At 36.6% G+C, this 27,125-nt stretch overlaps 1 protein-coding gene across 1 annotated transcript in view; it reads right to left on the bottom strand.

Annotated features, from left to right (window-relative positions):
- Window positions 1–27,125, bottom strand: part of PEX7 (peroxisomal biogenesis factor 7) — a 75,998-nt gene that overhangs the window by 10,207 nt on the left and 38,666 nt on the right. The window contains exon 9 of the mRNA XM_081528864.1: window positions 7,111–7,210. Coding sequence (XP_081384990.1) covers window positions 7,111–7,210 — 100 coding nt within the window. The remainder of the gene's footprint in view (window positions 1–7,110; window positions 7,211–27,125) is intronic.

The following is a 27,125-nucleotide window of genomic DNA, read 5'->3' as shown; positions in this document are numbered from 1 at the left end:
TCTAGAGTCCTGCACATTTTAAAACTTTTATTCTTCTATGTATCATACATACCACATACACAGTTGTTGCCATGTAAAAGTAATTTTCCTATTTTACTCTTTAACTGATGATTTAATGCCATATCCACATGGCATTCATTTTTTACATATTTTATTGCTCTTTTTATTGAACGCTTATTATTTTTAATGGGTTTAAAATTGAGGTTCTTAGATTATAACACGACAATCGTATGAAGTACAAAGATAAAATTTTCTACCTTTTAAAAATTTTCTTCCTTTTAAAAATTTTCTACCTTTTATATTCCATTTTGTTTTCTCCTATTACTAACTGGTCACAATTTTAGAACCATGTTGATTAACAGTAATAATGGTGGCAAATCTCATCTTGTTCTTGCCTTCAGTGGGGCCATTGATATATTTAAGGTCAAGGATTAAGAAAAATCAGATTTGCATGATGCAGAGCTCTGCCAATAAGCAGCACTGAGAAATCAATGGAATGATGGAAAGAGCTTAGAGACCGGTTAGGAGATGATTGCAGTCATCCATGGCAGAGATACTAATAAATGCTTATCTAAGGCAGCAGAGCTAGAAGAGTATGGCCCACATTTCAGAAATATTGCTAAGAAAAAATCCATAAGCTTGATGCCCACTGAATTTTAGGGCTGCAAAGAGAAACAAGAAAACTAGGATGGTTTCCCAGGTCTTGAGTCTGGCTCCAAGATGCAACATTACGAATACTGAGAGAAAAGTAATGAAACATCTGTTGAGATCACACAGCAAAAGCAATTGGATAAATAGGTCAAGCATCACTGACATATAATTAAAGGCCAGCTTGAAGAAGAAGGTGTGTAAAAGTAAGAAGACTAATACTTGTATATTGGACAACATCTGCTTTTAGAAGGATGGTAAGGAAGAAACTGGCATAGGAGATGGAGATATTTAGCAAAGAAGTAAGGAACAACTGGTTAGCATGGTTTACATTAAAGCAACAGGAGGGGAAGATTTTTCTTTTATAAAAATTATATAGCTAAAAAGAGAAAAGTCCGAGAAAAGGCTAACTTGGTTTTCAGAAGCTTTTACTGGTGACCTTTTGGGGCTTAACTTCAATTGAATGATGAAAGGGAGACAGGTACACGGGCTAAAAAGAGAGTATTGACTTTGAGAAAGTAAAAGCAACAGTTAAGCTACTAATTCTTGATGTCTAATAATAGAAGAGAAACTAAATTTACTGGTAGGGAGGTAAGACAGTGGGGTCAAGTGAGTTTTAAAAATAGAGAAAAGAACTGACTGGAAATCTAAAACAAAAACAAAATCCCACAGTGGATTATTGAGGAAGCAAAGATCTGAATGAGAAAGCCAGTGAGAAAATTAGGAACCTAATGGAAAGGGGGCAAAAACAGAGCTGAACATAAATATTTTGAGAGCACAGAACTGAAAGAAGACATTCATTCTTGTCTATTTATACAATAAGGTAGGAGGTAAGGACAAATGTTCACAGTGTTAATGATGTTGCAGTAGGCTGAGGGAAGATATTGTGGAGAATGGGCTGGAAAATCAAAAAGACTTCAGAGGCAAGTTGAGTTGGACCAAGAGCCTAAATGAAGTTTTTTTGAAAAAGTAATTTGCTGTGTGTTGTCAGCATTTTTGCTTGTTTTTTTAAGAAGCAATGCACCATAGTCTAGAGAAAGAAAAATGAGTAAGCGAGTGAATGACTGATTTAGGAAGGGAACCCAGAAACAGCAGAGGCTAAGGTGGGAACAATTTCAGAACCTCTCATTGCCAAGGGCTGTTCCTGGAGTGCAGGGGGCAACAGACACAGGATTACAGCAAGATCCCACAGAGCTGGGCCAGCGGTAGGTTTTGTGGCTGGGGGAAAACAAGAACTTGTTGTACAATTTTAAGCTAAACGTCACACAATTATGAAAGCCTCAAAGAGGCAACAACAGAGCCTAATGCCTGAGAACACTGGGTGCTGCTGGCACCTGTTCTTTCCAGCTCTAAAGCCAGTCTGTGACAGAAGCACCAAATACCACCTCAGACTAAGGCTGAACAGGACATGCACATCCCATCTACCAATAATGCTGGTTGTCTTCTAAAATCTGATTTTCCAATCTCATACTGAGAATTTTAAAATATTTTATCTACTGTCAACCTTTAAACTTGGTATCTATGATTGTAGGAATAGGGATCACAATCAAAACATGAGCTGAATGTTTTAATGATAGCCTAATACTTCTGTTGTTTCTTTATTATTTTATTTTGACTGAGATAGAACTGACATGTTAACATCAGTTTCAGGTATACAGAATAATGATTATATATATATATCTATATATACATATAGATATATATATATCTTATACATACATATACACACACAGAGAACCAAATCTAAGCATCTTTCACTGACACCAAATGAAAATACACAAAATTTCTTCTATATTTTAAGGAAAAGTCTTGCTTCCCTGGTGGTTCAGATGGTAAAGAATCTGCCTGCAATCCCATGGACAGAGCCTGGTGGGCTACAGTCCCTGGTGTCGCAAAGAGCTGGACACATCTGAGCGACTAACACTTTCACTTTCACACTTTATAGTACCTACATGTTCCTATCATGGATAGACTAGGAAATTCATTCATTAAAGATTATGATTACCAAGTACTGATATTTTGGAGTCCCAGAAGATAAATGCATACATGTGATACAATCACAACAATGAAAAACATGTACACAAAATGACCGGAAGAGTATTTACCTTTGGGAAGGAGAGAGGGGGTGAGATTTGGAAGGAAGCTTGGAGAAGGCAATGGCACCCCACTCCAGTACTCTTGCCTGGAAAATCCCATGGACGGAGGAGCCTGGTAGGCTACAGTCCATGGGGTCGCTAAGAGTCGGACACGACTGAGCGATTTCACTTTCACTTTTCCCTTTCATGCACTGGAGAAGGAAATGGCAACCCACTCCAGTATTCTTGCCTGGAGAATCCCGAGGACGGCGGAGCCTGGTGGGCTGCTGTCTCTGGGGTCACACAGAGTCGGACACGACTGAAGTGACTTAGCAGCAGTAGCAGCATGACTAGGGTTTTGGGGACGCTGGTAGTGTGTTCCATACTTAACCTAAATGGTTGTTACACAAGTGTAGTTACTTCTTGGTAACTTACTGAATTACACACTTAAAATACGTGTGTTTTCCAATGTGTTTTACACTTCAAGTAAAAAGTCCTGGAAAAAGGCTGAAAAGAAACAAGTTATATGGTATAATAGATTCTTTCTAGAGTGGCAAAACCATGGATAATCTTTATCCTTTCTTCTAAATATAACTTCTCAATTTCATCAAGGGAAAAATGATATGTTTATTAAATACACAGATGAGGTATCCTGGATTGAACTAGTAATGTCTGCTTTTTAAAAGAGAAATAACTGTCTTCCAAATGCATAATGATACATAAACCTATACCCAGCTTATAAATACTAAACTAAATATCAATGAGCAGAATTGATACTGAAGAGACAAAGTCAGGGATTCTAAAAATACATTAATACAGAAAATTCCAATTGTACCAATGGACATATATTACAGGTCTAGAATCATAAGCCTAAAAACAGAAAAAAGGTTTTCAATTTAGAAATAATAAGGGTAAGAGAGAAAAGAGAAAATGCCAGGACTATACAAATCAAGATCAGAGGGAAAAAATTCAAAGAAAAATGTTCTGAAGTGAAAGATGATTTCAGCCTGGTTAACAAGAGGGCATGGAGTATTTCTTAGCAATTATTTTTAAAGAATGACCCCAGACACTTATTTGTCAAGTTTTAAACTTTTAAAGACAAGACCTTACACTCAGTCAAAAAGAAAGGAGGTTATAATACAAGAATGTCTTTGGATCTCATTTTTCAGATCTCTAAGAAGGGAGAAGCTAAAAAGAAAATTATAAATACAAGAAAAATCTCCTTTAAGACAGGGGACATATTAAAGCATGGAAGCCCAAAAGTACGTCAGCAAAGTCTCATAGCTGTTAGAATCAACACAAGAGATGACAAGTTTTTGAAAGAAGATTGAAAGGTACTCTCTAAGAGGTGAGAGAAAACTACTTTCTAAGAGAATAAGCTATGAACAAAGAGTGAAATTAAATTAACATGCAATCAGTAATCTCGAATACATATATATGAGAATAAAAGTTAAATATATGTTAAAAATAACTTAAACTACCAACAAAAGGTTAATGTGGCAGATTTAAAACGGTTACAGATTCTTTGCACCTACTCCCAACTAGAGGTGGCATCTGTCACTCTTTGAATCTGACCTGGCCTTGTAACTTGCTTTGCAACAGAAGGAATGCTGTGTGACTTTGAAGTCTAGTCCTGAAGACACCTCGCTATCACCCTCCTGGAAATCTACAACTGCTATGTAAAGAAGCCTGGACTCACCTGGAGACACATGGCTCAGAAGAAAACCAGAGCTATACTCGATGTATTTGGGTGAAGCCATCTTAGATCACATAGCCCTGGTTAAGTCACTAGATGACTGGAGGCACACGAGTGACCCCAGGTGAGATCAATAAAGGAACTACTTGGCTGAGTTTGGTATAAATTGTTGAATCACAGAATTAATTGTAAGCAAAGAAAATTGTTGTTTCAACTACTAGGTTGTAAGGGAGTTTGTTATATAGCAAAAGATAACTGAGATAAAAGACAAGTGAGAGAAAGACAGGGAGGTGAACTGAGAACTTGATGCTTATTTTCCCTAGAAAGGAGTTTATGTTACTTGGTAAAACTATACATTAATAATATAAATAAAACAAATGCTTGCATTAAAATGTGATGATTTTAGATATGCTCTTTTAAAAAAAATGTTGGTTTTAAAAAAACTTAGTTTGAAAGGAAAGTTTAAAGTCCAAGACAGAATATAAATAAAGGGAAAAAGATAAATTTACAGGGAGAAGAAAAGTATAATCACTGAAAATGTTAAACCATATGAAACATCTAGCAATTTATTCTCAATCTTTCCATCTTTACATCTCTGGTCATACCTATGGTTTGTTCTCCCACAATAGCCAGAACGATCTTTAAAAACACAAATCACTGGACAGCCACATGCAGTAAGAATGAAACTGGACCACTATCTTACACCATAAACAAAAATGAAAATGGATTAAAGATTTGAATGTAAGACCTGAAACTATAAAACTCCTAGAAGAAAACATGGGCAGTAAGCTCCTTGACACTGGTCCTAGTAAAAATTTTTTGTCTCTAACTCCAAAAGCAAAGGCAATAAAAGTGAAAAAAAGTCAAGTGGGACTACATCAGACTAAAGATTTTGCCCAGTGAAGGAAATCATCAAAAAAGAAGAAAAGATAACCTACTGAGTGGGAGACTATGTTTGCAAGCCATATATCTGATAAGAGGTTACTATCCAAAATATGTAAAGAACTCATATACCTTAGCACCAAAAACAAATAATCTGATTAAAAAATGGGCAGAAGAAGTGAACAGACATTTTTCCGAAGAAGCCATACAGATGGCCAACAGGTATAATACATGAAATGGTGCTCAACGTCTCTAATTATCAGGAAATGCAAATCAAAACCACAATGAGGTATCACCTCACATCTGTGAGAATGGCTCTTAACAAAAAGACAAGAAATAATAAGTGTTGGCAAGGATGTGGAGAAAAGTGAACCTTTATATACTGTTGGTGGGAATGCAAATTGGTACAGCCATGATAGGGAAAAAAATGAAGATTCCTCAAAAAATTAAAAATAGAACTACTATATGATGCAGGAATTACACTTCTCAGTATTTACCTGAAGAAAGTGAAAACACCAATTTGACATTTGGCACTCTCCAAGACCTGGATGAGCAGTTGCCAGGCATCATGGATGCGCATGCACTGCCTCAGGCCACAGGCTGGGGATTGTAGAGATGGGTCAATAGAAATATACGAGAAGGAAAATAGCTAATTTAGGGTCCCTTTTTGGGTACTGTCATGCTTCAACAGGCACATTACAACATTTTTATAAACTGGGATAGCAAACAGGTATGATCATTTTATTAAAGATAGCTTCTATGATACATGTTTTTCTCAGAAAAGGAACTAGTATATTTAAAGCATGTTGTATTTACATTAAGGATCATACCATTTCACTCATCACCACTTCAATTTCTTCTCTTCTTAGATGCCACTAAGTCATTTTCAAACAATTATTCTAATGCTAATGAGAATATTTTAACGAATAACGAGAATATTTTAAACTCAGGATTATGTCTTGAATTTCTAAAATAAAAAGAAACCCATGTATTCATTTCAATTTAAGAACACAGTAATGAGAAAGAGAATTTGCTTTGTGTTTAACTTCTAAAAGTTATCATAAATGTATAACTTCTTAGTCATACAGTACAATTTCCACATATTATTTTGTTTCAGTAGTATGATGGCATTTTCACATAGCTGCATTATTAAAGTATCTTATCACTCAACATAGTCAAGTGTTTCTGATCTGAGTTTGCAATTTACAAAACTGAAACTGCTTCATTAAGAATCTCAAGAATGTTTAAAATTCAAAAAAGTCCTCAAGAGAACAAAAAGGGGACAATCTGAAGTTTGGTAACTAAAACAGTAGCCATTCTCCTCTACTCTGGTCCCCATGTGGAGCCTCTCTTCTGACACGGCCTGAGGAGATGAGGGTGACGGTCCTGAGGGAAACGATGTGCCCATAATCTCGACCGCTTAGCGGACAGCGGAATCCAGGGCCGCACACTCTTGACTTCCATCAGCCTCTGGGGTCAATCCTTTCTCACGCCATTCTTCTCCTGCTACCCTTTCCATTGGAAGAGGTCTACAAGCTAGGCACAATAATTTGGGGGAAGTTTCCTTCTCCTCTCAGCAAAGTTAACCCTTCGAGAGGAGAAAAGTATGTCAAGTTTCTGGATACCTCTTCTTCCCTAGTATTTCAAACTCTCAAGTTTACACAGTGAAAAAGGTCAGGTTTCTTAAGTAAATGTACTTTCCCTTGCCCTAAAGGCAAGAATTTTGTTCATAAAAGCAATGCATGCCACACGCAGAGCTATTTGTAAACTGTATGGGTAGGAAAAAATATGAGGAGATTGATCCATTACCTGAGTAGGGCTGTGAAGACTTAAATCTAAACCACAAGTAAATTCTGTATGATGTTCCACTGTTTCAAGAAGAGGGTCAGGCTTTGAAAAGTTCCAGAATCTGTGAATATAAAGAAAATAAGTAAGTTAAATATTAAAACTACAGAAAAACTTTAAGAACAAACAGATATTAAACATAGCAAAGATTTTATCAAAACAGGCTCAACCAATTCATAAATGCAGAGCCCCACTACTAATCTATGTAAAAATCTAACAAAGAAAAAAATGTGTTTTCTACTGTATATAAAAAGACAAAAACCAAATGAAATTATTAATCAATGCACTCCTATAGAAGTTTATTGTATTTCCATTAGTATACTTTATAGGCCAGCAGTTACAGTTAATTTTTTTTTTTAATATTGTCCAAGGACATTTGAGATGAGAGACACTAGGCTTTTTTAGGAATTCTAAAAGCATTCATGGCTGTAAAATAAGGATATTAGATTACATGAACTCTTAACATTTTGTGTTTTTAAATACTACTTCATTTCTCAACAAGTTATGTGATCGTAGGTTTAATTTACATTTCAACAGCAATTCAAAGTCTTTAAAAAGAATCTGTTCTCTTATGAAAATCTCTTTAATTCTGAAATTATCTTTTTTCTGAGACAGGGCCTTTCTTATAGATTCCACATCAATGTAATTTCTAGAGGCAAGAAAAACTGAAGTATGTTTTCCTTGGCCAAAATTAAATATTCTATTTATCCTCTATAGACTGGGAGTGGTAGTATTTATCATAATATATCTCTGATTTCTACTATACAGAGAAGAATTTTGTCCTGTTCTCAACGCACAAAATAGTACTTTATGTCTGAAGCTTTATTTGCTCATCATCTTTATTATTTGACTCTACACACACCACAAAAATGGCATATTCAGAATCACAGAGTCATACCAATTCAGCTTGCCTAATCATCTACAACATGGGACACACTGAAGGTTTAGCAGATCTCTTTGAAAGAGAGTAAATACACAGAACCAACAGTTAGTTTGCTTAAGCTGCTGGTATTATTTCCCTAATAAATACAGAGTTGGTCTTATTAAGTTTGAAAAGGACTGTTGCTATGGATAATCCACTGTGGGGTACCACAGAGACAATGAATAAACAGCCCATTTATCAGATCACTGAAATCTACACACTATTTAAGGAGAGTGATTTTACTTTTGAAAAATTTCTTGTCCAAACAAATGAGGGTATAGGCTGCAGTCTTTCTCAGAAATTATAACAGTGGTCTTTGCATATTTGTTCATTTGGATCTAGAGACATAATTGTACTGAAATCTAATTTTCCAGATCTTGATAATGTTTCTAAACAAAAGTAAATATATAATTGTATAATTTCATTCCTGAAACATGGTTATTCACTGATTTGCATTATTTGAGGCAATAATCAAATGATTTTGTACATACCCACTTTGTTCCAAAAAATATTAAAATGGTTTTTAAAATATGCATTTAATATGGCAAAAAAATATATAAGTTAAAGGAAAAGTAAGGGTAGGAAAGTCAATTCAAACCTGTAATGAGACTGGTAAACAAAAATATATAATCATGAAGTTGTATATACTTGACAGGGAGGACCTTTAGATGCTAAGCCTTTCAGCAGTCAAAGCAGAATAGGAGACATGACCAGGCCTTAAATTCATAGTGTCTACATCCAAATTGCTCTTGGAAATTTCAGAAGGAAATTCATCCTTGGGAATTCACATTACCTAATCCTATACTTAGGTAATGAAGAGCATCCTCAACATTCCTTAAGGAAACACAGAGATGTTGTTTCATGGGTTCTTCCTCATTGAGTCAACAGCATCACACCAAACGGTGGTTTAGCAGAATCCTTCTATGGGAAGGTCATTTAATCCAGGCATCAGCTCTCTGACTTCATTTGAGATTAAGAATTTTTTTTTTCAGTAGAATGAATTAAATACAAACCATAAATAATGGTTTCTTTTAGAATTTTTTTAAAGATAATAGGAAAAGGAGTACATCAAGGCTGTATATTGTCACCCTGCTTATTTAACTTCTATGCAGAGTACATCATGAGAAATGCTGGGCTGGAGGAAGCACAAGCTGGAATCAAGATTGCCGGGAGAAATATCCATAACCTCAGATATGCAGATGACACCACCCTTATGGCAGAAAGTGAAGAGGAACTAAAGAGCCTCTTGATGAAAGTGAAAAGAGGAGAGTGAAAAAGTTGGCTTAAAGCTCAATATTTAGAAAACTAAGATCATGGCATTTGATCCCATCACTTCATGGGAAATAGATGGGGAAACAGTGGCTGACTTTATTTTTTGGGGCTCCAAAATCACAGCAGATGGTGATTGCAGCCATGAAATTAAAAGATGTTTGCTTCTTGGAAGGAAAGTTATGACCAACCTAGATAGCATATTAAAAAGCAGAGACATTACTTTGTCAACAAAGGTCTGTCTAGTCAAGGCTATGGTTTTTCCAGTGGTCATGTATGGATGTGAGAGTTGGACTATAAAGAAAGTTGAGCACCGAAGAATTGATGCTTTTGAACTGTGGTATTGGAGAAGACTCTTGAGAGTCCCATGGACTGCAAGGAGATCCAACCAGTCCATCCTAAAGGAGATCAGTCCTGGGTGTTCATTGGAAGGACTGATGTTGAAGCTGAAACTCCAATACTTTGGCCACCTGATGTGAAGAGCTGACTCATTGGAAAAGACCCTGATGCTGGGAAAGATTGAAGGCAGGAGGAGAAGGGGACAACAGAGGATGAGAGGGTTGGATGGCATCACTGACTTGATGGCCATGGGTTTGGGTAGACTCTGGCAGTTGGTGATAGACAGGGAGACCTGGTGTGCTGCGGTTTATGGGGTCGCAAAGAGTCAGACACGACTGAGTGGCTGAACTGAACTGAACATGGATTTGTTTATACCCTCCTGACAAGTTTCTGGAAAATAGTTTTTATTGTTCTTTTGTTATTTTAAGCCAGTTAAAGGATAAGGCAGCACTGAGGACAAGACAGGTGGCCTTAAGAAAATCTGGTTACTAATAACGGCACGTGTGTGAAACCATCCAACTTTAGCTTGAACAAGTGTGACAGAGAAAGTCACACATGCAGGAGGGCTGAGATTCTACTCAAAAAGTCAGTTTGACTTTGCTCTAATACTCTGAGTCAGTCACTTTGCTCTAAGTCAGTCAATTTGCTCTAATACATAGCTTAATGGGCGGTCATGGCCCCACCCAGTTCCATACCACAGATTCACACCATCCTAATTTTAACATAGGAGAAGCTATCAAGTATTTCTGTGCATTTTGCAAAACCCTCATGAAACAAAATGCATGCTAACACTCTAAGCTTACTATTTGGTGAAAGAAGGGCTAGTCTAGTGAATGTCATAATAGCATTACTGACTATTACACCATTTCACAGCTCCAATGTAATTATGAAATTATGTAACATACAAAGTGTATATTATGGTGCAAAAACAATGAGACATTCATTCCTAGCAAAATGGCTGACTAGGTGCCTAGACCAATACTCCTACTGTAAAAAACCCCAAATCCTACATAATATAGAAAAACAAACAAACACCAGAAAAACTTCATAAAAGCATCAGCGAGGAACACTCAGGTAAAAACCATGTGAACACTGAAACCCCAAACTGGATATGGAAAAATGAAGCCAGTTTTTGCCTTGAAAGGATCTGCTAAATAGAGAGAACCCAAGCTTCAGATTTAATTAATATTAATAATTTTCACCAAAGTAAAATGTCTTAACAAAAATATCAAGTTGAATACAGTAAACTGCATAAGCTAAATCAGTTGAGAAAATCAAAAGCAGAGCAATATGACTATACACTATAATTAGTTTTTTAATTGCAAATGGCTCTTTCAATAAATAACAAAAAGAAATGTATTTTTCTTCATTCCCACCCTCCAATGGCAACCACTGTTAATAGTTTGATATGTATACACTGCCAGAATTCTTCTGTCTCCATTCATGTTGCAACAGGAAGGGGTGAACTGTAAGGAGGAGGTGAGCTTTTCTCCAGGTTTTCTTGCAATTGCAATGGAGGGAGCGGGCAAGTTCTCTTCCTGCAGTCTTCCTCTGGACTCTAGGGCTCCAGAAGTTCTGTATATCTCAGGACTTTCATATGCCTATCATGCCAGTAAAATTGGCTCCTTTTAATTGGGAGAAGTCAGGCCACATATATCATTAAGTGGTCAAATAAGACATATTATTTTTAAGTGAAATGTTTGTTTTGGTCTAGCACATATACTACTTGGTGCCTTTTTGTCTCTTTGCTGATGAAATCACTGACTCATGGGAAGTAAATATATTGGAAAGGCCTCCAATGATTAAAAATATTACAGAACTGTAGGAACATTTTTCATTTAAACTGGAGATGGAAAGAGAGAAAAATTCATCATAGTACAATGTCTGGGTTGAGTTTCTTTTCGCCTCTGACTCTTATAATTCATAAACACAGCAAACATGTAGTACTGTGTCAAACAAAACATCAAAATTATTTCAAAAATTAAGCCAAAATTACTTTTTACTTTATTTAAATGTAATGTGAAATCTCTATACTAATGCTTTTGAAATTTAGCCTATAGGTGAGTTCAGCAGAAGGTTTAAACTATTTTTCAAAGTTCTTTCTTTTCATTTTCTGTTTTCAACTTTAGAGCTATTAACTTTTTGTCTTTCATAACTACAAGAAAAAGATGGGGAAATGTTTTGGCAACTTTTCAATGTCTTATATGTACATTAGTTTTAATTAATTAGTAATTAGTTAATTATGAGGCTTTTGTTTTCAAACTGCTCATAATTTAATTTTTTAGGGATCAGAAGGCATTTTAGGGATCAGAAGACCACTCATGGTCTTCTCGTGTTTTTAAAATTTTAAGCAAACTGCACCATTATAAGTCCCTTTGTTCACACTGTTTCTGTCTAGCAGACTCTAGAGTGATGAGCAAAAATGTCACAACAGCTTCTTTTCTCATTATTTAATTACTTATTTATTCAACAATTTGTAAGTCCGGAGCCTGGTGGGCTGCCGTCTATGGGGTCGCACAGAGTCGGACACGACTGAAGCGACTTAGCAGCAGCAGCAGCAGAATATGCCAGGTACAAGTACCAGAAGCAAGAGAGCTGACCTCAGACTTCCTGTAGCTCATTGTCCAGTGGGATAGATTGACATTAAAAAAAAAAAATCACAAAAGCACAAATGTAATTGCAATTGACAAGTGCCCCCAAAAGACAATGAAGAAGGATGTAAGAACGAACTCACAAGGAAAGTGACCCTGAGCTGACATCTGAAGGTTGAGGAAATAGCCAAGTGGAAAGCAGAAAAAGCAGCTTGGATTTAAGGTGCTAGCAGTGATGATGAAGAAAGGCTGGTAGGATGGAGATAAATTTAGGCAGAATTAATAGGACAGAAGAAATCAAAACTGATTCCCATGTTTCTGGCTTCCAGCATAATACTTACAATGCTTCCACTATACATTTATTTACAGATCCATTGTCCTCTAGTGGGGCTTCCCTGGTAGTTCAGCTGGTAAAGAATCTGTCTGCAATGCAGGAGACCCCAGTTCGATTCCTGGGTTGGGAAGATCCCCTAGAGAAGGGATAGGCTACTCACTCCAGTGTTCTTGGGCTTCCCTGGTAGCTCAGATGGTCTAGAATCTGCCTGCAATGCTGGAGACCTGGGTCCAATCCCTGGAATGGGAAGATTCCCTGGAGGGCATGGCAACCCACTCCAGTATTCTTGTCTGGAGAATCCTCATGGACAGAGGAGCAGGCTACAATCCATGAAGTCACAAAGAGTCAGATGTGACTAAGCACTGCACATTTTCCTCTAGTAGGCTCCTTGAATTCAGGGACAGTATCCTATTTATATCTCTTTCATGTATAAAAATGTCTGTCTGACACATGGACACCCGAAGAATGTTTCATAAATGGATGAATAAAAAAATTAAGCGAGGATATAAAGGACAAGATAGAGAAATAACAAAGGTCAATCTCACAAATAAGGTAACGTTTAAATCACCTTTAGACCTGGTTCCCAAATGATAGACCAAAAACTCCTCATACCAGACATTCAAAAAATACACACTCCCCAGCTTTCCTGAGAAATTTTTTCCTGAAAATTCTGAGTAGATCAGAAATGAACCCAGAAAGCTTTCCCCAGGAAATGCTGATGCTCAACCAACTAGGTTTGGGAATCACCATCCAAAGCAGTACTTCTTAAGCTTAACTTATTTCAAGATACCAATGTGACAAATTCCCATTAGAAACAGCAGCAATCTTAGGCGGAAAGGGAGGCTAATAGGGCAGTGGTTATCAACCCTGACTACCAGAATCAACTGAGAAACTTAATTCATCTGAGGTGCACCTCAGGCACTGGAAGGTGCAAACATTCTCCAGGTGATTATAATGTGCAGTACAGGCTGAAAACCTCATGACCTCATGAGAACTGTATTTTGAGAAATATTCCTTTTATATTGAAGCTAGCTCAAGATAGTTTCTGTTTCACACTTGCATGCATGCACACATGCATGCAAGCACGTGTGAACACAAACACAGGATCTAATAGTGGAGAAAGAAAAGGGACGCTACTGAATTTTGTTTTAAGATGAAAACAGATTAATAATTATTGGTTTTTATTCTCTGCATTGTCTTCCTCTATTTCTATTCTCTATATAGTTCAATCTATTAGGTCAAATCTCTAAGAATTCAATTTTAGAACATTTAGTGCTGGCACATTCTAGACTAGGGTTTCAGGACAGACTTCAAGGGTGAATTATTTATCCCTGAGTTCTCAGGGAACAGAGTAAACTACTAACAGCTGACAGGTAGTACCCCGTTGTTCACAATAAAGACTTACTATGCATGTAAACTGGAGAAAGCAATGGCACCCCACTCCAGTACTCTTGCCTGGAAAATCCCTGCAGTACTCTTGCATGGATGGAGGAGTCTGGTGGGCTGCAGTCCATGGGGTCGCGAAGAGTCGGACACGACTGAGCGACTTCACTTTCACTTTTCACTTTCATGCACTGGAGAAGGAAATGGCAACCCACTCCAGTGTTCTTGCCTGGAGAATCCCAGGGATGGCGGAGACTGGTGGGCTGCCATCTATGGGGTCGCACAGAGTCGGAGACGACTGAAGCGACTTAGCAGCAGCAGCATGCATGCATGCAAATAACTAACAGAAGAAAACACTGAGGTTCTCTGCTCTATAACCCTTTTCTTAAAAATGATAATTGCACAGATTAGAGTCCATTCTGCAAGGTTCATGACAAAAAGCAGATGGTTCCTGATGCACCTCCTCAACCCTTCACCTCAGAGGCAATCACTTTAAATTCTTTTAGCTGTTTCTTCTGATATTTTATTCCATATTTCTAAACAATACACACACAGAAATCACTGATTATTTTCATTTTTAGATTTTTATCTTTTGACTTCCTACTACGGAAGATGAAGCAAAGCAACATCTACATTAGATGTTGTATAAATATACACAACAAAATCCAGTCAGTTGCCTTCCTGACACTGCACAACAGAATTTTTAAATTATACTGCAAGTTAACTGACAAAAATCCATAAATTTTCTGTTGGAACTAATCAGCACAATTCAAAGTTCAAAGCAGTGACTTCTACTGCATTAAGCTAAGGCTTAACATGCCTCACTCCTTTTAGATCTATTTCTTCATGCACTTGCATTAGGTTATGAATTAGACATGGATTTGGTGATTCTTACAGAAAAATGTTAGTAATAAATAATTCTGAAAAATGTTCGGCAGTTATGAATCTGAAGTCTTACAAGTTTTTTTTCTAATTAATATACTGTTTCATTTTATAGGAAATCATTTTCATTTTTTTCACCCAACATTTAACTAGCAATTTTATGCTTCACTTCATCAAAAGATCTTTCCAGTATGACAATAATTACCTTAAGAATTTTCTAATTTAAACAAGTCAAATGGAAAAAATCTTTGGGAACATACTAACAAGCCCGAGAGTTACTTGTTCATACCTACAAATATCTTAACCATTAGGTATATAAAGCTTAAAGAGAAATAACAGTAAAGTGCATATTACAATTAACTGTAGAAAAAGATAAAAATACATTTCTGTAACTTCAGTTAACAATCAGGATACCAAGAAAAGATTTCAAATTTGTTCAATAGTAAAATTTTGCAATGGAGTCATTAGTGACTAAGCACACACACATGTTAAACACAAGAGACTAGCAAGTTTTCTCCTTGATAAATATCATTTTTTTTTATCACAGTATGACTTTCTACTTTAAATTCAGTTTTATGAATTACTACTTAAAACACAAAGTGAAAACCTAATTTATATACAACTGTTTGCAGGCTCTTAAGGTCAAAGTGATCAAAGGATATCATAAATTTTCATATAGTTTAAACTCGCTTGTATTTATAAACAATTATGTTAGTATATCCACGCCCCAGGTGCCAGGGACAAAATGAAGAAAGAGATGAGTCCTATCCTGTAATCAGCCAACATGCTTTACTAACACAAACTATATTCAGTACTAAAATATCCTTGCAAGAATTAAAGAAACATGTGAATGCAAATATTCTCATTATTAAAAAAGCAAACCAGAGACAACTACATTAAGATGCTTTCTTAACACCAGGGATGAAGTTTAGTGAACCTTTGTCACAAAGCAAAAAATGTGATGAGTGATGAGAATTACAAACATATTTACACCTAAGATCTCTGAAAGGCATGGAACATTCAACCACTCTGATCATTTTAAGAATCTGTTCCAACAAACTAACAATTAGCATCCTATGGTTAGCCACACAATTTCTTGTGGTTGGAGGAACAAATGTAGAGCAACTAAAAGCAACTGTCTGAAAAAGATGAAGTAAAATGAACAGGTGAAGCTGCACAGGCGTTCACGTTCAGCTCCTCACATTTCTCATTTATTTACTTTGACTGACCTTTTTTTTTTTGTAAGTAAGGGGGACTGGGTAAAGTTGAAATGAAAGGTTTGTGAGACAGAGTACATATTCAGCTATACTATCTGTTTGCTTTGGCTGACCTTTTTTTTTATGGGGAAGGGGAAGAAAGAGAAGTATCTGCTCGTGGAAATCTCTGTGCTAATAATCATAAGGATCAAAAAAAAAAAAGCCTGTCATGCAGACCAAAGTTAAGACACTTACTGTATAAAGGCAAATCCCTGGCGAGTAAATGTGACAAAGATAAAAGGTATTTCTGTGTCTGCTGCTTTGTTAGGCTTTTATACTACAATTCACCTAAAGGCCGTTTTCACGTTTACACAACATAATAAAGCTATTTATCTTATTTTACAATTGAACATTATAATTATCACATTTATTAGAAGGTATTGATAATAAGAAACATTTTCAGCATTTTATTTTACATGATCAAACACTGCTTATTTTTCTCTCAAATGTTTTTATTTTGAATTACCAACTCACAGAAAAAGTCAAATAATATATATTGAACATCCATATATTCTTCATTGAGATTCACCAGTTCTTAAGATTTTGCCACATTTGCTTTTTCTCCCTCTACACATACGCATACAAAATAATATCTCTGCTGAACTATCTAAAAATAAACTATAGACATCACGAGGGCTTCCCTGATAGCTCAGTTGGTAAAGAATCTGCCTGCAATGTAGGAGACCCTGGATCATTTCCTGGGTCAGAAAGATCCACTGGAGAAGGGATAAGCTACCCACTCCAGTATTCTGGCCTGGAGAATTCTATGGACTGTATAGTCCATAGGGTCGCAAAGAGTTAGACATGGCTGAGCGACTTTCACATCAGGATTTGAGTGTTTATGTGATTCTGCTACTTTTAGTAATTTTGATCAGAAATAAAAGAACCCTGGGCTTACAAGAAATTTTCAGGTATCAAGTAATATATAGACTGGAAATAGAAGGTCTAGGTTCAAGTTTGGGTCTATTACTTGCCACCTATGTGACATCAGTGTGTCTTTCCATCTAAGTCAACTGTCTTCTGGATAAATGGGCACACCCTCACAGTAGTGTTGTGTGAAAATACTTAAAATTAAAATGTAAGAACAGATACTGATGTGGAAGGATTTTTGGCATATAAAGACTTAGCTACTCCTGGCCCTACCCCAGTCAAAAATCGGAGCACTCTTGACACTGGAAGAAGGGGAGTCAATTCATAACTGCAAGGACTATCATGACCACTGTAGGACCTTATGTATGGTCACTGCCAACCAAATGCCGGTAGTGTCGCCCGCCACTGCCACAAAGTCAATTATGTCCCCACTAAGAATTAATAAAGGTGTAACTTCAGAGTGTAAATATAACTAGGAAAACATACACAGTAAGCCTCAGGCCCTATTACCTCCATGGAAGGGTAAGAATGTTCTTCTGAAAGCCCAGGGAGACGACATGAAAGTTGTAGAAATCTAAGATGCACTGCAGGGAAAAAATATTCTGCCCAGGGGGCAGAAAGCCACTGAAAGGAAAGGAGGTAGAGAATGCTTGAGTAAAAGTTTATCTGGTGTATATCTTTCCTTTCCAGACATTTTTCAATGAAAATGAATATACATTGGGTTGGCCAACCCAGTAATTACAGAAGTTTTAAAAAGTCAACAATTGTTAAGACAGCAATCATGGTGGTCTAGGGCCAGCCCCAGTGGAGTGTACTGGCTCGTGAGAGCTGACGCGCATGTCTCTTCTTGACCCCGAGTTTACCAACATCATTTCATACTGGTAGCTTGACCCTGGCCAACGTGCGGAGTACTTACTCTACTGAACTCCTACTTCAAACGCTACAAATCAGGCTCCCCCCACTCACCAACAGAGCTGGTTGTTAAACATCTATCACCACACCACTGGTCAGCCCTCACTGTGTTCTATGTTGAATAATAAATCGTTAATAAACTCAAATGCTGTCATTACCAGGTCTACACAAAAGAGAAGCACAGATAAAAAATACTATAAAAATACTATTACCTTGTATATATATATATATTTAGAACTCAAGGCTAGAACTCTGAATTTAAAAGTTATGTACCAGAGAACATATTGACAAGTTTCACACTGTTTCACTGGAAACTGAACTCCAAGGATGCAGAGGACCACCAAAGGCCAGGTTGAGGCTGACTGTTTGTGTGGCCGTAAAACAAAGATTATTACCTTACCCTTGAAGACTAGACCTGGAATCGGCCTCAGCCCCATACAGATACTCTTCTGTCACCATCCATTCAATACTAATAATGACTATAGTAGCAAAAACTTATATAGTGCCTGCTATGTGCCAGCATTTGTGTGTATCAACTCACCTAATCCTCACAACAATCTTAACGTAGTAGGTGCTATCACTATCTCCAGTTTACAGATGTTCACGCTTACACAGGAGTAAAGAGCAATCTGGCTCCATAGTCTGTGGTCCTAACTCCTACATTATCTGGGAACATGCCAACCCACAGTCAGTCTATTCAATGTATAGTTAGTCTATTCAAATATATCTTTCACTACCCCACATCTGTTTTTGTGACTACATATCTCCCACTATGCCAACACAACTGACATGCTTCAGGTTCCTTCGTGTGCTTCTATTTCTCTTTAAGTCTTTGCTTTTATCATTTCCTCAGCAAGACAGTCCAAACTGTTTATTACAACAGGTGGCAGATAACAGCCATTCTGTAAAATATGCCTAAATTTTAAAAGCAGAGTACAGCTGTATCATTTTATATCCAAAAAGGAGCTTAACAGTTCAGTTGGAAACATTAAAATTGCTGGTGTGGGCAAAGAGTTTCATATAAGCTGTGGATAAGGACAGTTTGAAAACTTTGGAATTAAAATTCACTTCAAATTTTTCTTGCAAAAAGAATCTAAGTCCAAAAAAGTCTAAAAAAACCCCTGCTGTTTGGTTTATTGTTATCAAAGTGCACTGATTTTAAAATGTTTTAAAAGTAAGAATATTTATAAAAGTATCCTGAAACAGAAAAGTGTTACTGTTTGAGACTAAACTAATAATTTTAGCTTTATCAATTTATGAAAGTTATATCTTTATCTGAGAAGTATTTGTTATATACATGGAAAAGACAAAACATCCTTCCTAATAAAGAAACGTAAGTATAGTAGCTTTTACTTTTGCTTGGATTCATGCATATCTACTTTGTTGATTTCTGCCTGTGTTTATGAAATGATCTATAGGTATAAAACCAAATACTAGCATTTAGAACTCAAACCATACTTATGTGTGGCTGGTACAGCAAACGTGGCTTGGCAGAAAAAGCAGTAACCTAATGCAGAGTGTATCAGAAGAAAGATAACACACTAACATTGATGATGATAACATTCATAAAAGAATGTAAATAATTCACTATTAAATATTTTAAAATTAAGTACTGTTCTGAGTGAAGTTTAGAAAGAACCAATGTGCATTTCTATAGAATATATGCCCATCAGCTGAAGGGAGTTCTGATACTTTTTCCAAAAGATTGAAGTTTTTATTTAACCTAAACTATACTAAATAATTTCAAATCTATGTTATACATGACTTTTTTAGATCTTTATTACTTATTTGATGAAACATAATGAGCTATGCTACAGGGAAAGAAAGGACTTAAAACTTTTCCCAGTTAGATATGATAATCTACCCACATAAAAATATAGAACTTGCATTTTTATAAAACTAAAATATCCACCATAGCATCAGTTTTGATATAATGCCCACCATATAAACTGTTTTAAAAGCTTAAAAACTGAACAAAATATAAATAGACAAGTAAATGAAAATGTATATTTGAAGAGTCTATGGTAGAGAAACTAGCCACACAGAATCTACAGTGCTATCTGTAAAATTATCAGTGCTAAAAACTAAACAGGTGACTGTTCGTCTTATGCCTCAAATCTTTTTTTTTGTTTGTTTTAAAATAATTTTTCTGTCACTAAAAATATTATCAATCCAATGAGATTGAAAATTCTTCAGAGGATAAATTTAACTAATACCACATGGAGTAAAAATCTACCCAAAATGCACCTTTCCTGACCTTTCCAATGAGTGGTCACCACTCACAAGTAATGAGAGACAAAAGTCAAACAATGAATTAGTCCAATTAAAAGTCATATTTTCAACATGTGTTGAGAGTTACAAATGTGCATACACATCTACATAAATTCAAAAATTAAAAGTTTTTAAATGATTTTGATTTCTTTTTCTATTCATTTTCCTTTGCATAAGAAAGTCTTTGATAACCCTATATTGGAATATATGATTAGTAGCCTCCAGTTACATCTTGTATGAAGATGGAACAGTAGTAGCTATGCATGCATGCTAACTTGCTTTAGTCGTGGTCTGACTCTTTGCGATCCTATGGACTATAGCCTGCCAGGTGCCTCTGTCCAGGCAAGAATACTGGGGTGGGATGCCAGTTCCTCTAAAATTATATGTTAAAATTAAAATCCTATTTCTGGAAGAAAAATGATTTTGTCTCTATATACTGCCAGTGAAGAAACCGGGTTTAAATTTTTTTTTTTTTACTCCATTTCATATTGGGAAAATGTTTCTCAATTTTATAGAAAAAAAAGAGAACTACAGGGTTTAGACCTGATCAGGGCTACTGTTCTCAATAACTGAGACAAATAAGGTAGAGAAATATGCAAACCTTGCAGAGTGAAGGAAGTGAAGAAATAAAGAATGAGATGCCTGTGTGGACACTCAGGTGCCTGCATCTAGCAGAGAGCTGAAGAAGCGGGCCTGAGCTGGGCAAGAGAGGTCAGAGCTAGACAAGTGGGGTGGCAGTATCAGCTAGAATGCATGTGTAAAAGTATACTGAGCCAGAGTTTACCAAGTTTAAAGGGGAGAGAAAGAGATTCCATGATGAAGTACAGAAAGGAAGGGCTGGGGAGGATGAGAAAATAAAAACAAAAAAGGAGAACATGGAATCCCTAAAGTAAGGAGTTTTAAGAAGGAAAGCCTGATCAACAATTCGAAATACAGCAACAAGGTCCAGGACGACAAGTGCTGACAAGTGGACTGGATGTGGTATTACTGAGGTCACTGATTCTTCTGCCAGTGCAATTTCAGTAAAGAAGTGGGGCTAAGCCAGCTTTAGGCTTAGGCATAAACGAACACATCACCCTGTGTAGGACTATAAGCTTTCAAGGATCTACAAGAATGTCTGAGAGCTGACAATTAAAATCAATTTTTAATTAAGTACATATAAATTTAACATTATTAATTGTTAAGTGTTGTATTTAAACATTTCATTCCATTTAAACACAATTAAGTTGGATTTTTTTTTACTTCACAAAAATTCCTAAGTGAGCATGATTGCCAAGAAATCATAATCCATCACAAGTAAGCCACTCATTGCAAGATGACTTCAAAAGCCAAAGAATAAAAATCTTTCAAGATAATTAGCCCTGTTGAATCAGTGATGTGGATCCATTTTATAGATTCAAATGAGATAGGGTAAGTAAGACCTTCAAGCAGAGCACCCTGGCACTGCAGAGCTTTTATGGCCTTGGTGAATGGGGCTTCAGGGGACTCGAAAGCTTTGCTAGGGCTTTGCAGGTGACTCAATGGTAAAAAAAAAAAAAATCTGCCTGCCAATGCAGGAGACGCAGGTTCAATCCCTGAGTTGGGAAGATTCCCTGGAGAAAGAAATGGCAACACCAGTATTTTTGCCTGGGAAATCCCATAGACAGAGGAGTCGGGAGGGCTACAGTCCATGGAGTTGCAAAGAGTCAGACACAACTTAACGACTATAAACAACAACAAAGCTTGGCTAAGAAGAAAAGAGAACTTAAAGGAAAATACAGGATACAGGAAGAAGTTACAGGCTGAGGAGAAAGTCAGTAGAGAGTTGCAGACTGATGATACAACAGAAAGAAGGCATTTAACGGAAAAAAGTGCTGAAGGACATAGAAGTGTATGGGATTAAAACCACTCATGTGCACAGGTTCTGATTAGCACAGGAGAAATGGATAGGTACAGATTTAGATAAATTTACAGGTTTGCAGTGAAAATTGGGGCTTCCCTGGTGGCTCAGATGGTAAAGAATCCGCCTGCCAATGCAGGAGACATGAGAGACATGGGTTCGATCCCTGGGTTGGGAAGATCCCCTGGAGGAGGGCATGGCAATCCACTCCAGAATTCTTGCCTGAAGAATCCCCATGGACAGAAGAGCCTGGAGGGCTACAGTCCATGGGGTCACAAAGAGTCGGAAAGACTAAGAGACTGAGAGACCAAGCACAGCACAGAAAAAATTAAGATAATTTGTGTTTGAGCCCTACAATTATTTTTTTAAAGAGAGAGATAAGGTGGTTTGCTGAAAGTGCAGGGAATAGGGCAGGGGAGGTGACCTAAGAGAAATAAAGATTGGAAACCAAGATAAAGAATTAGCACAGTATTTTCAAGTATGTCCTTTTATGCAGTTCTTCTATCACTTTGCAAGCTCGTGAGGACATTCCGTTTTCATAGTAAAGAAACCTAAACTCTAGTTATATAGATAAAATTGCCTATTTGAAGTCTTTTTCAACTAGGTTGAAGATCTCGTATTACCTAATTATGATCACAATCTTGCCAAATGCTTATCGGTGATGCTTTTGATCTTGCAGTATGTCACAGAACCAAGACCTAAGCCATCTCTCTCTCCCCAGAAGCATTGAACATCTATCCCCCAATCTCTAGTCCTGCTCAGGATTCAGGAAAAAAGTAAAGCCTAAGTCTTAAAAGTGGAGAGAAAAACAATCTATAAAAGTAGTGAATCACTATGTAATACACCTGAAACTAATACAATATTATAAATCAACTATATTTCAATCAAAAAGTGGAGGGAATATTAAGACTCTGTGCCACAAAACTGCAATGATTTCTAAGCATATTTAGGTACCTACAAGATTTTAGAGAACTGCAGTTTGCATTCAAAAGCCCAGTCTTGACAAATATTCCTGAGATAAACCTACATCAACAAAAGTGAGGCATCTCCCAGCTGTGTGTTTAGGGATACTTAAGTATATAGATAAAACAGGGAGTGGTCAGTAAAATTAAGATCATAATGACAATTCTGAAAAGCAAGATTAAGTAGTCACTAGGTTTTCCCCTTTAATTAGAAAAGGTCAGTGAAATGGATTTAAGATGTCCAAAGATTAATGCCCCCACTTCAGTTGTCAAGCCTTTGGCAATCAGCTTCAAACTCCAGAAGAGATTCTGAAATCCAAGAACTGGATTCTATATTCAGAAATCCCTTCTGAGCCCACAAGTGACACTATGTAAGAGAGAAGATTCCAAGCTCACTCTTTGTCTTGTTTAGCCTACCTGGAGGATCTCACGTTACTGGCCACCAACGTGTGGCTGACATTCTCGCCTGCAATTTCTCTGACATCCGAGGTCTCCTCTTGTTTTGGGTAACCTGTTCCCTCCTTCCTTCCAACATTAATTCCCTCCTGAAGATTGTTTGTTTGGCTTGCTCTTCTTTCTCTAAACTTATCTCCCTTTGATTGATGCATTCTTCTGGACTAAACCATCTAAGTTAATGGCCTTCAAATCCATACATACAGCCCTCACCTCCAGCCAATGATCTAGCTCCATAGATGCAGTCTGGAAGAGCTTAGGGTGGGTGGTGAACAACTGATAGGTTTTCCTCCTGTCTACCATGTTGCCATTTTTTGGCTCCTATGTTAAAAATTCTATAATCACTCCATACTATTTTATAGACTATTACATAAAAAAATTGGTCATGGTATCCTTTTAATTGAGAGCTGGAAGACCTAGTGTGATTGTATTTCCCAGTGTGTCTGCCTGCTTGTATTGGATCAGTCCAAAAAAAATGAGTTAGGGCATGTAATTTCTCCGCAGACATTGTTGTAATTTATTCTATTAGAATTACATTCCACACAAACAAAGTTACACAGCTTCTGCCATATCAAATACTGACTCAGAAGTAAAGGAGAAAGGAATGTTGGGTAGTTGAAGTAATGAGGCCATGTAAATCCAAACCTCTTAGTGTATCCTCACAAAAACCAATACAGAACAGCAAAAAGAACAAATAAAACTCAGGCCTTCAACAAATCCCAACTTGTAATTACACGTAAAAAGAATAAAAAAAGAATCTCAGTGTGCATTCTCCCATGTTCTAGATCTAAGCTTTATTGAACAACAAGGGGAATTTAGGAAAAACTGAATAGAACAGAGAAGAGCTAGGATCAGGTCAAAAACTGATTTAAAGCTACCACCACAAAGAGAAAGCCCATCCTATGAGTGAAAATACTGAAAAAGCTTAGCATAGAAAAGAGTACAGATTTTAAAGTGCACAGGACACAAGGTGGTATTTTAAGAAGTTAATAGTTTAAAGGAAAAAGAAGACTAAAAGGAAAGAAAGCTACCAGTCCTAAAGCATCAACCCTATACCCAGATATGCAGAAACACATAAAGTCTTACTGTATTGTAAAAAAAAAATTTAAAAAAAAAGGATGTCATAAACTCAAACAATTCACCTGAGAAAAGATCACCTCAAAAAAATAAATAGCAAAGTGTAACAAAACTGTAATGTAACATTCTAAATGGAATTAATATCTCCAAACAAGCATTTGGAGACACAAAGAAAAAAAACTTGACCAAGATCAGTATAACATAATAAGAATTATATTTGATCTTTACCTGCAATTCCTGGCACAGAGCTCCTAAAACCCCTGGAAGTACTTGAATAAAGGAAGAAGTGAAGTTGCTCAGTCGTGTACAACTCTTTGCGATCCCATTGACTGTAGCCTACCAGGCTCCTCCGTCCATGGCATTTTCCAGGCAAAAGTACTGAATGGGTTGCCATTTCCTTCTCCAGCGGATCTTCCCGACCCAGGGATCAAACCCAGGTCTTCCGCATTGCGGGCAGACACTTTAACCTCTGAGCCACCAGGGAAGCCCGAATAAAGTAATATATTTGTTATTTATAAGGACTCTCTTTGGAGCATACCTGAGATTATGCTAATAAGATGACTTAAGATGGAGTCCTTATATAGTCTCATGTGACTAAAGGGCTGGAATTTTCAGCCCCATCCACTGAATACCCAGAGAAGAGGTAGGGCTGAAAATAAAGTTCTATAAATCTGTTGAACAAGATCTGATGAGCTTACTGTTGCAAGTATTGGCAAGGATGGGAACCATAGTGCACCACTGGTGGGAATGCAAATTGGTGTGGCCACTATGGAAAACAGTCGAGAGGCTCCTCAAAAATTTTAAAATAGAATACCATATGATTGAACAACTTTACTTCTGGATTTTTATCTGAAAGAAACAAAAACATTAACATGAAAAGATATATGTATCCCCATGTTCCTTGCAGTGCTATTTACAATAGTCAAAATATGGAAACAACCAAAGTGTCCATCAACAGATGAATGGATAAAGAAATTGTGGCATATGAATACAATGGAATATTATTCAGCCATAAGAGAAGAATGAAATCGTGCCAAATGCAACAATATAGATGAACAAAAACAAAAACAAAGCTTACAGACACAGAGAACAGAGATTGGTGGTTGCCAGAGGCAGTAGATATGAGAATTGAGTGAACTGTTTTGGGTTTCTTTTTTCTTTAAATTTAAATAAAATAAAGGGAATAAAAGCATTACAAAACTTATAAGACCAAAGGCAACCACTAAAACAAAGCAAAAAAAAAACTTACCTAAATATAATTTTTTAAATAAAAGCAGAAAATCAAAATATAACATAAACTATATCACATACAGGAACAATAAACAGAACATAAGACATAATAATCATAAGAAAACACAACAGACTTGCTATCAAACATATTTTTATCAAGAAATATGAATAAGTTAAAGCTTCCCTGGTGGATCAGTTGGTGAAGAATCTGCCCACAATGCAGGAAACCCAAGTTTGATCCCTGAGTGAGGAAAATCTCCTGGAGAAGGAAATGGCAACCCACTCCAGTATTCTTGCCTGGAAAATACCATGGACAGAGGAGCCTGGCAGGCTACAGTCCATGGGGTCACAAAGAGTCGGACATGAGTAAGCAACAAACTAAACTTGCATATTACAATAAAAAGATTTTTTATTTAGTTCACCGAGCAAAACCGAAATATATGCTCTATACAAGAGACATACCAAAATCAACATGGATCAAAAAAACTAAAAGTATGGAAAAAGGTATCTGGAAGATGGAAACAACATGAAAGCAGGAGCTATATCAATAAGAGATAAAGTATAATTAAAACTAAAAGCAATTAACTGTGTCAGAGTTAGACTCTCATTTATGTTTAAAAGTTTCAGTTCACTAAACGTGTATTATAAACATCTATGCACCAAATAATACAGCATATGCCTTTATGAAGTCAAAACTAGAAGAGATTCAGGGAGACATAGATAGAGTCCCACTGATAATAGGACTTTTTAATATTCCACTCTTGGTACAAAACAAATTAAGTGAACTAAGAATAAGAAAGGCTACAGATGATTCAAATAACATAATTACTTAGTAGAGCTTATGGTTGTAAGGTGGCACTAGTGGTAAAGAACCTGCTTGCCAATGCAGGAGATATAAGAGACCTGGGATCAATCCCTGGGTCAGGAAGATCCCCTGGAGGAGGGCATGGCAATCCACTCCAGTATTCTCGCCCAGAAAATCCCATGGACAGAGAGGCCTGGTGGGCTACAGTCCTTAAGGTCGCAAAGAGTTGGACACAACTGAAGCAACTTAGCACGCACATATGCATAGTTATATATTTAACTTTACAAAGTGAAAGCAGAGAATATACCTTCTTCTCAACTGCATATGTAACATTCAAAAAATTGACCTTTTATTATTCTCCCCCATAAAACAGAATGACTAAAAAATAGTATTCTCTCATCACAATGCAATAAAACTAGAAATAACTAACAAATTTTCAAAAACTAAAAAGTATTTTCATATGGAAATTAAATAACTTCTTTCTAAACAACTCTTGGAAGAAACATGAAACACAAATAGAAGTTACATATTTTTTAACAATAAT

The sequence above is a fragment of the Giraffa tippelskirchi genome, chromosome 9 (assembly GCF_054371585.1).
Source record: "Giraffa tippelskirchi isolate mGirTip1 chromosome 9, T2T-mGirTip1v1.2.pri, whole genome shotgun sequence".
NCBI lineage: Eukaryota > Metazoa > Chordata > Mammalia > Artiodactyla > Giraffidae > Giraffa > Giraffa tippelskirchi.
This window is presented reverse-complemented; position numbering and strand designations above follow the sequence as displayed.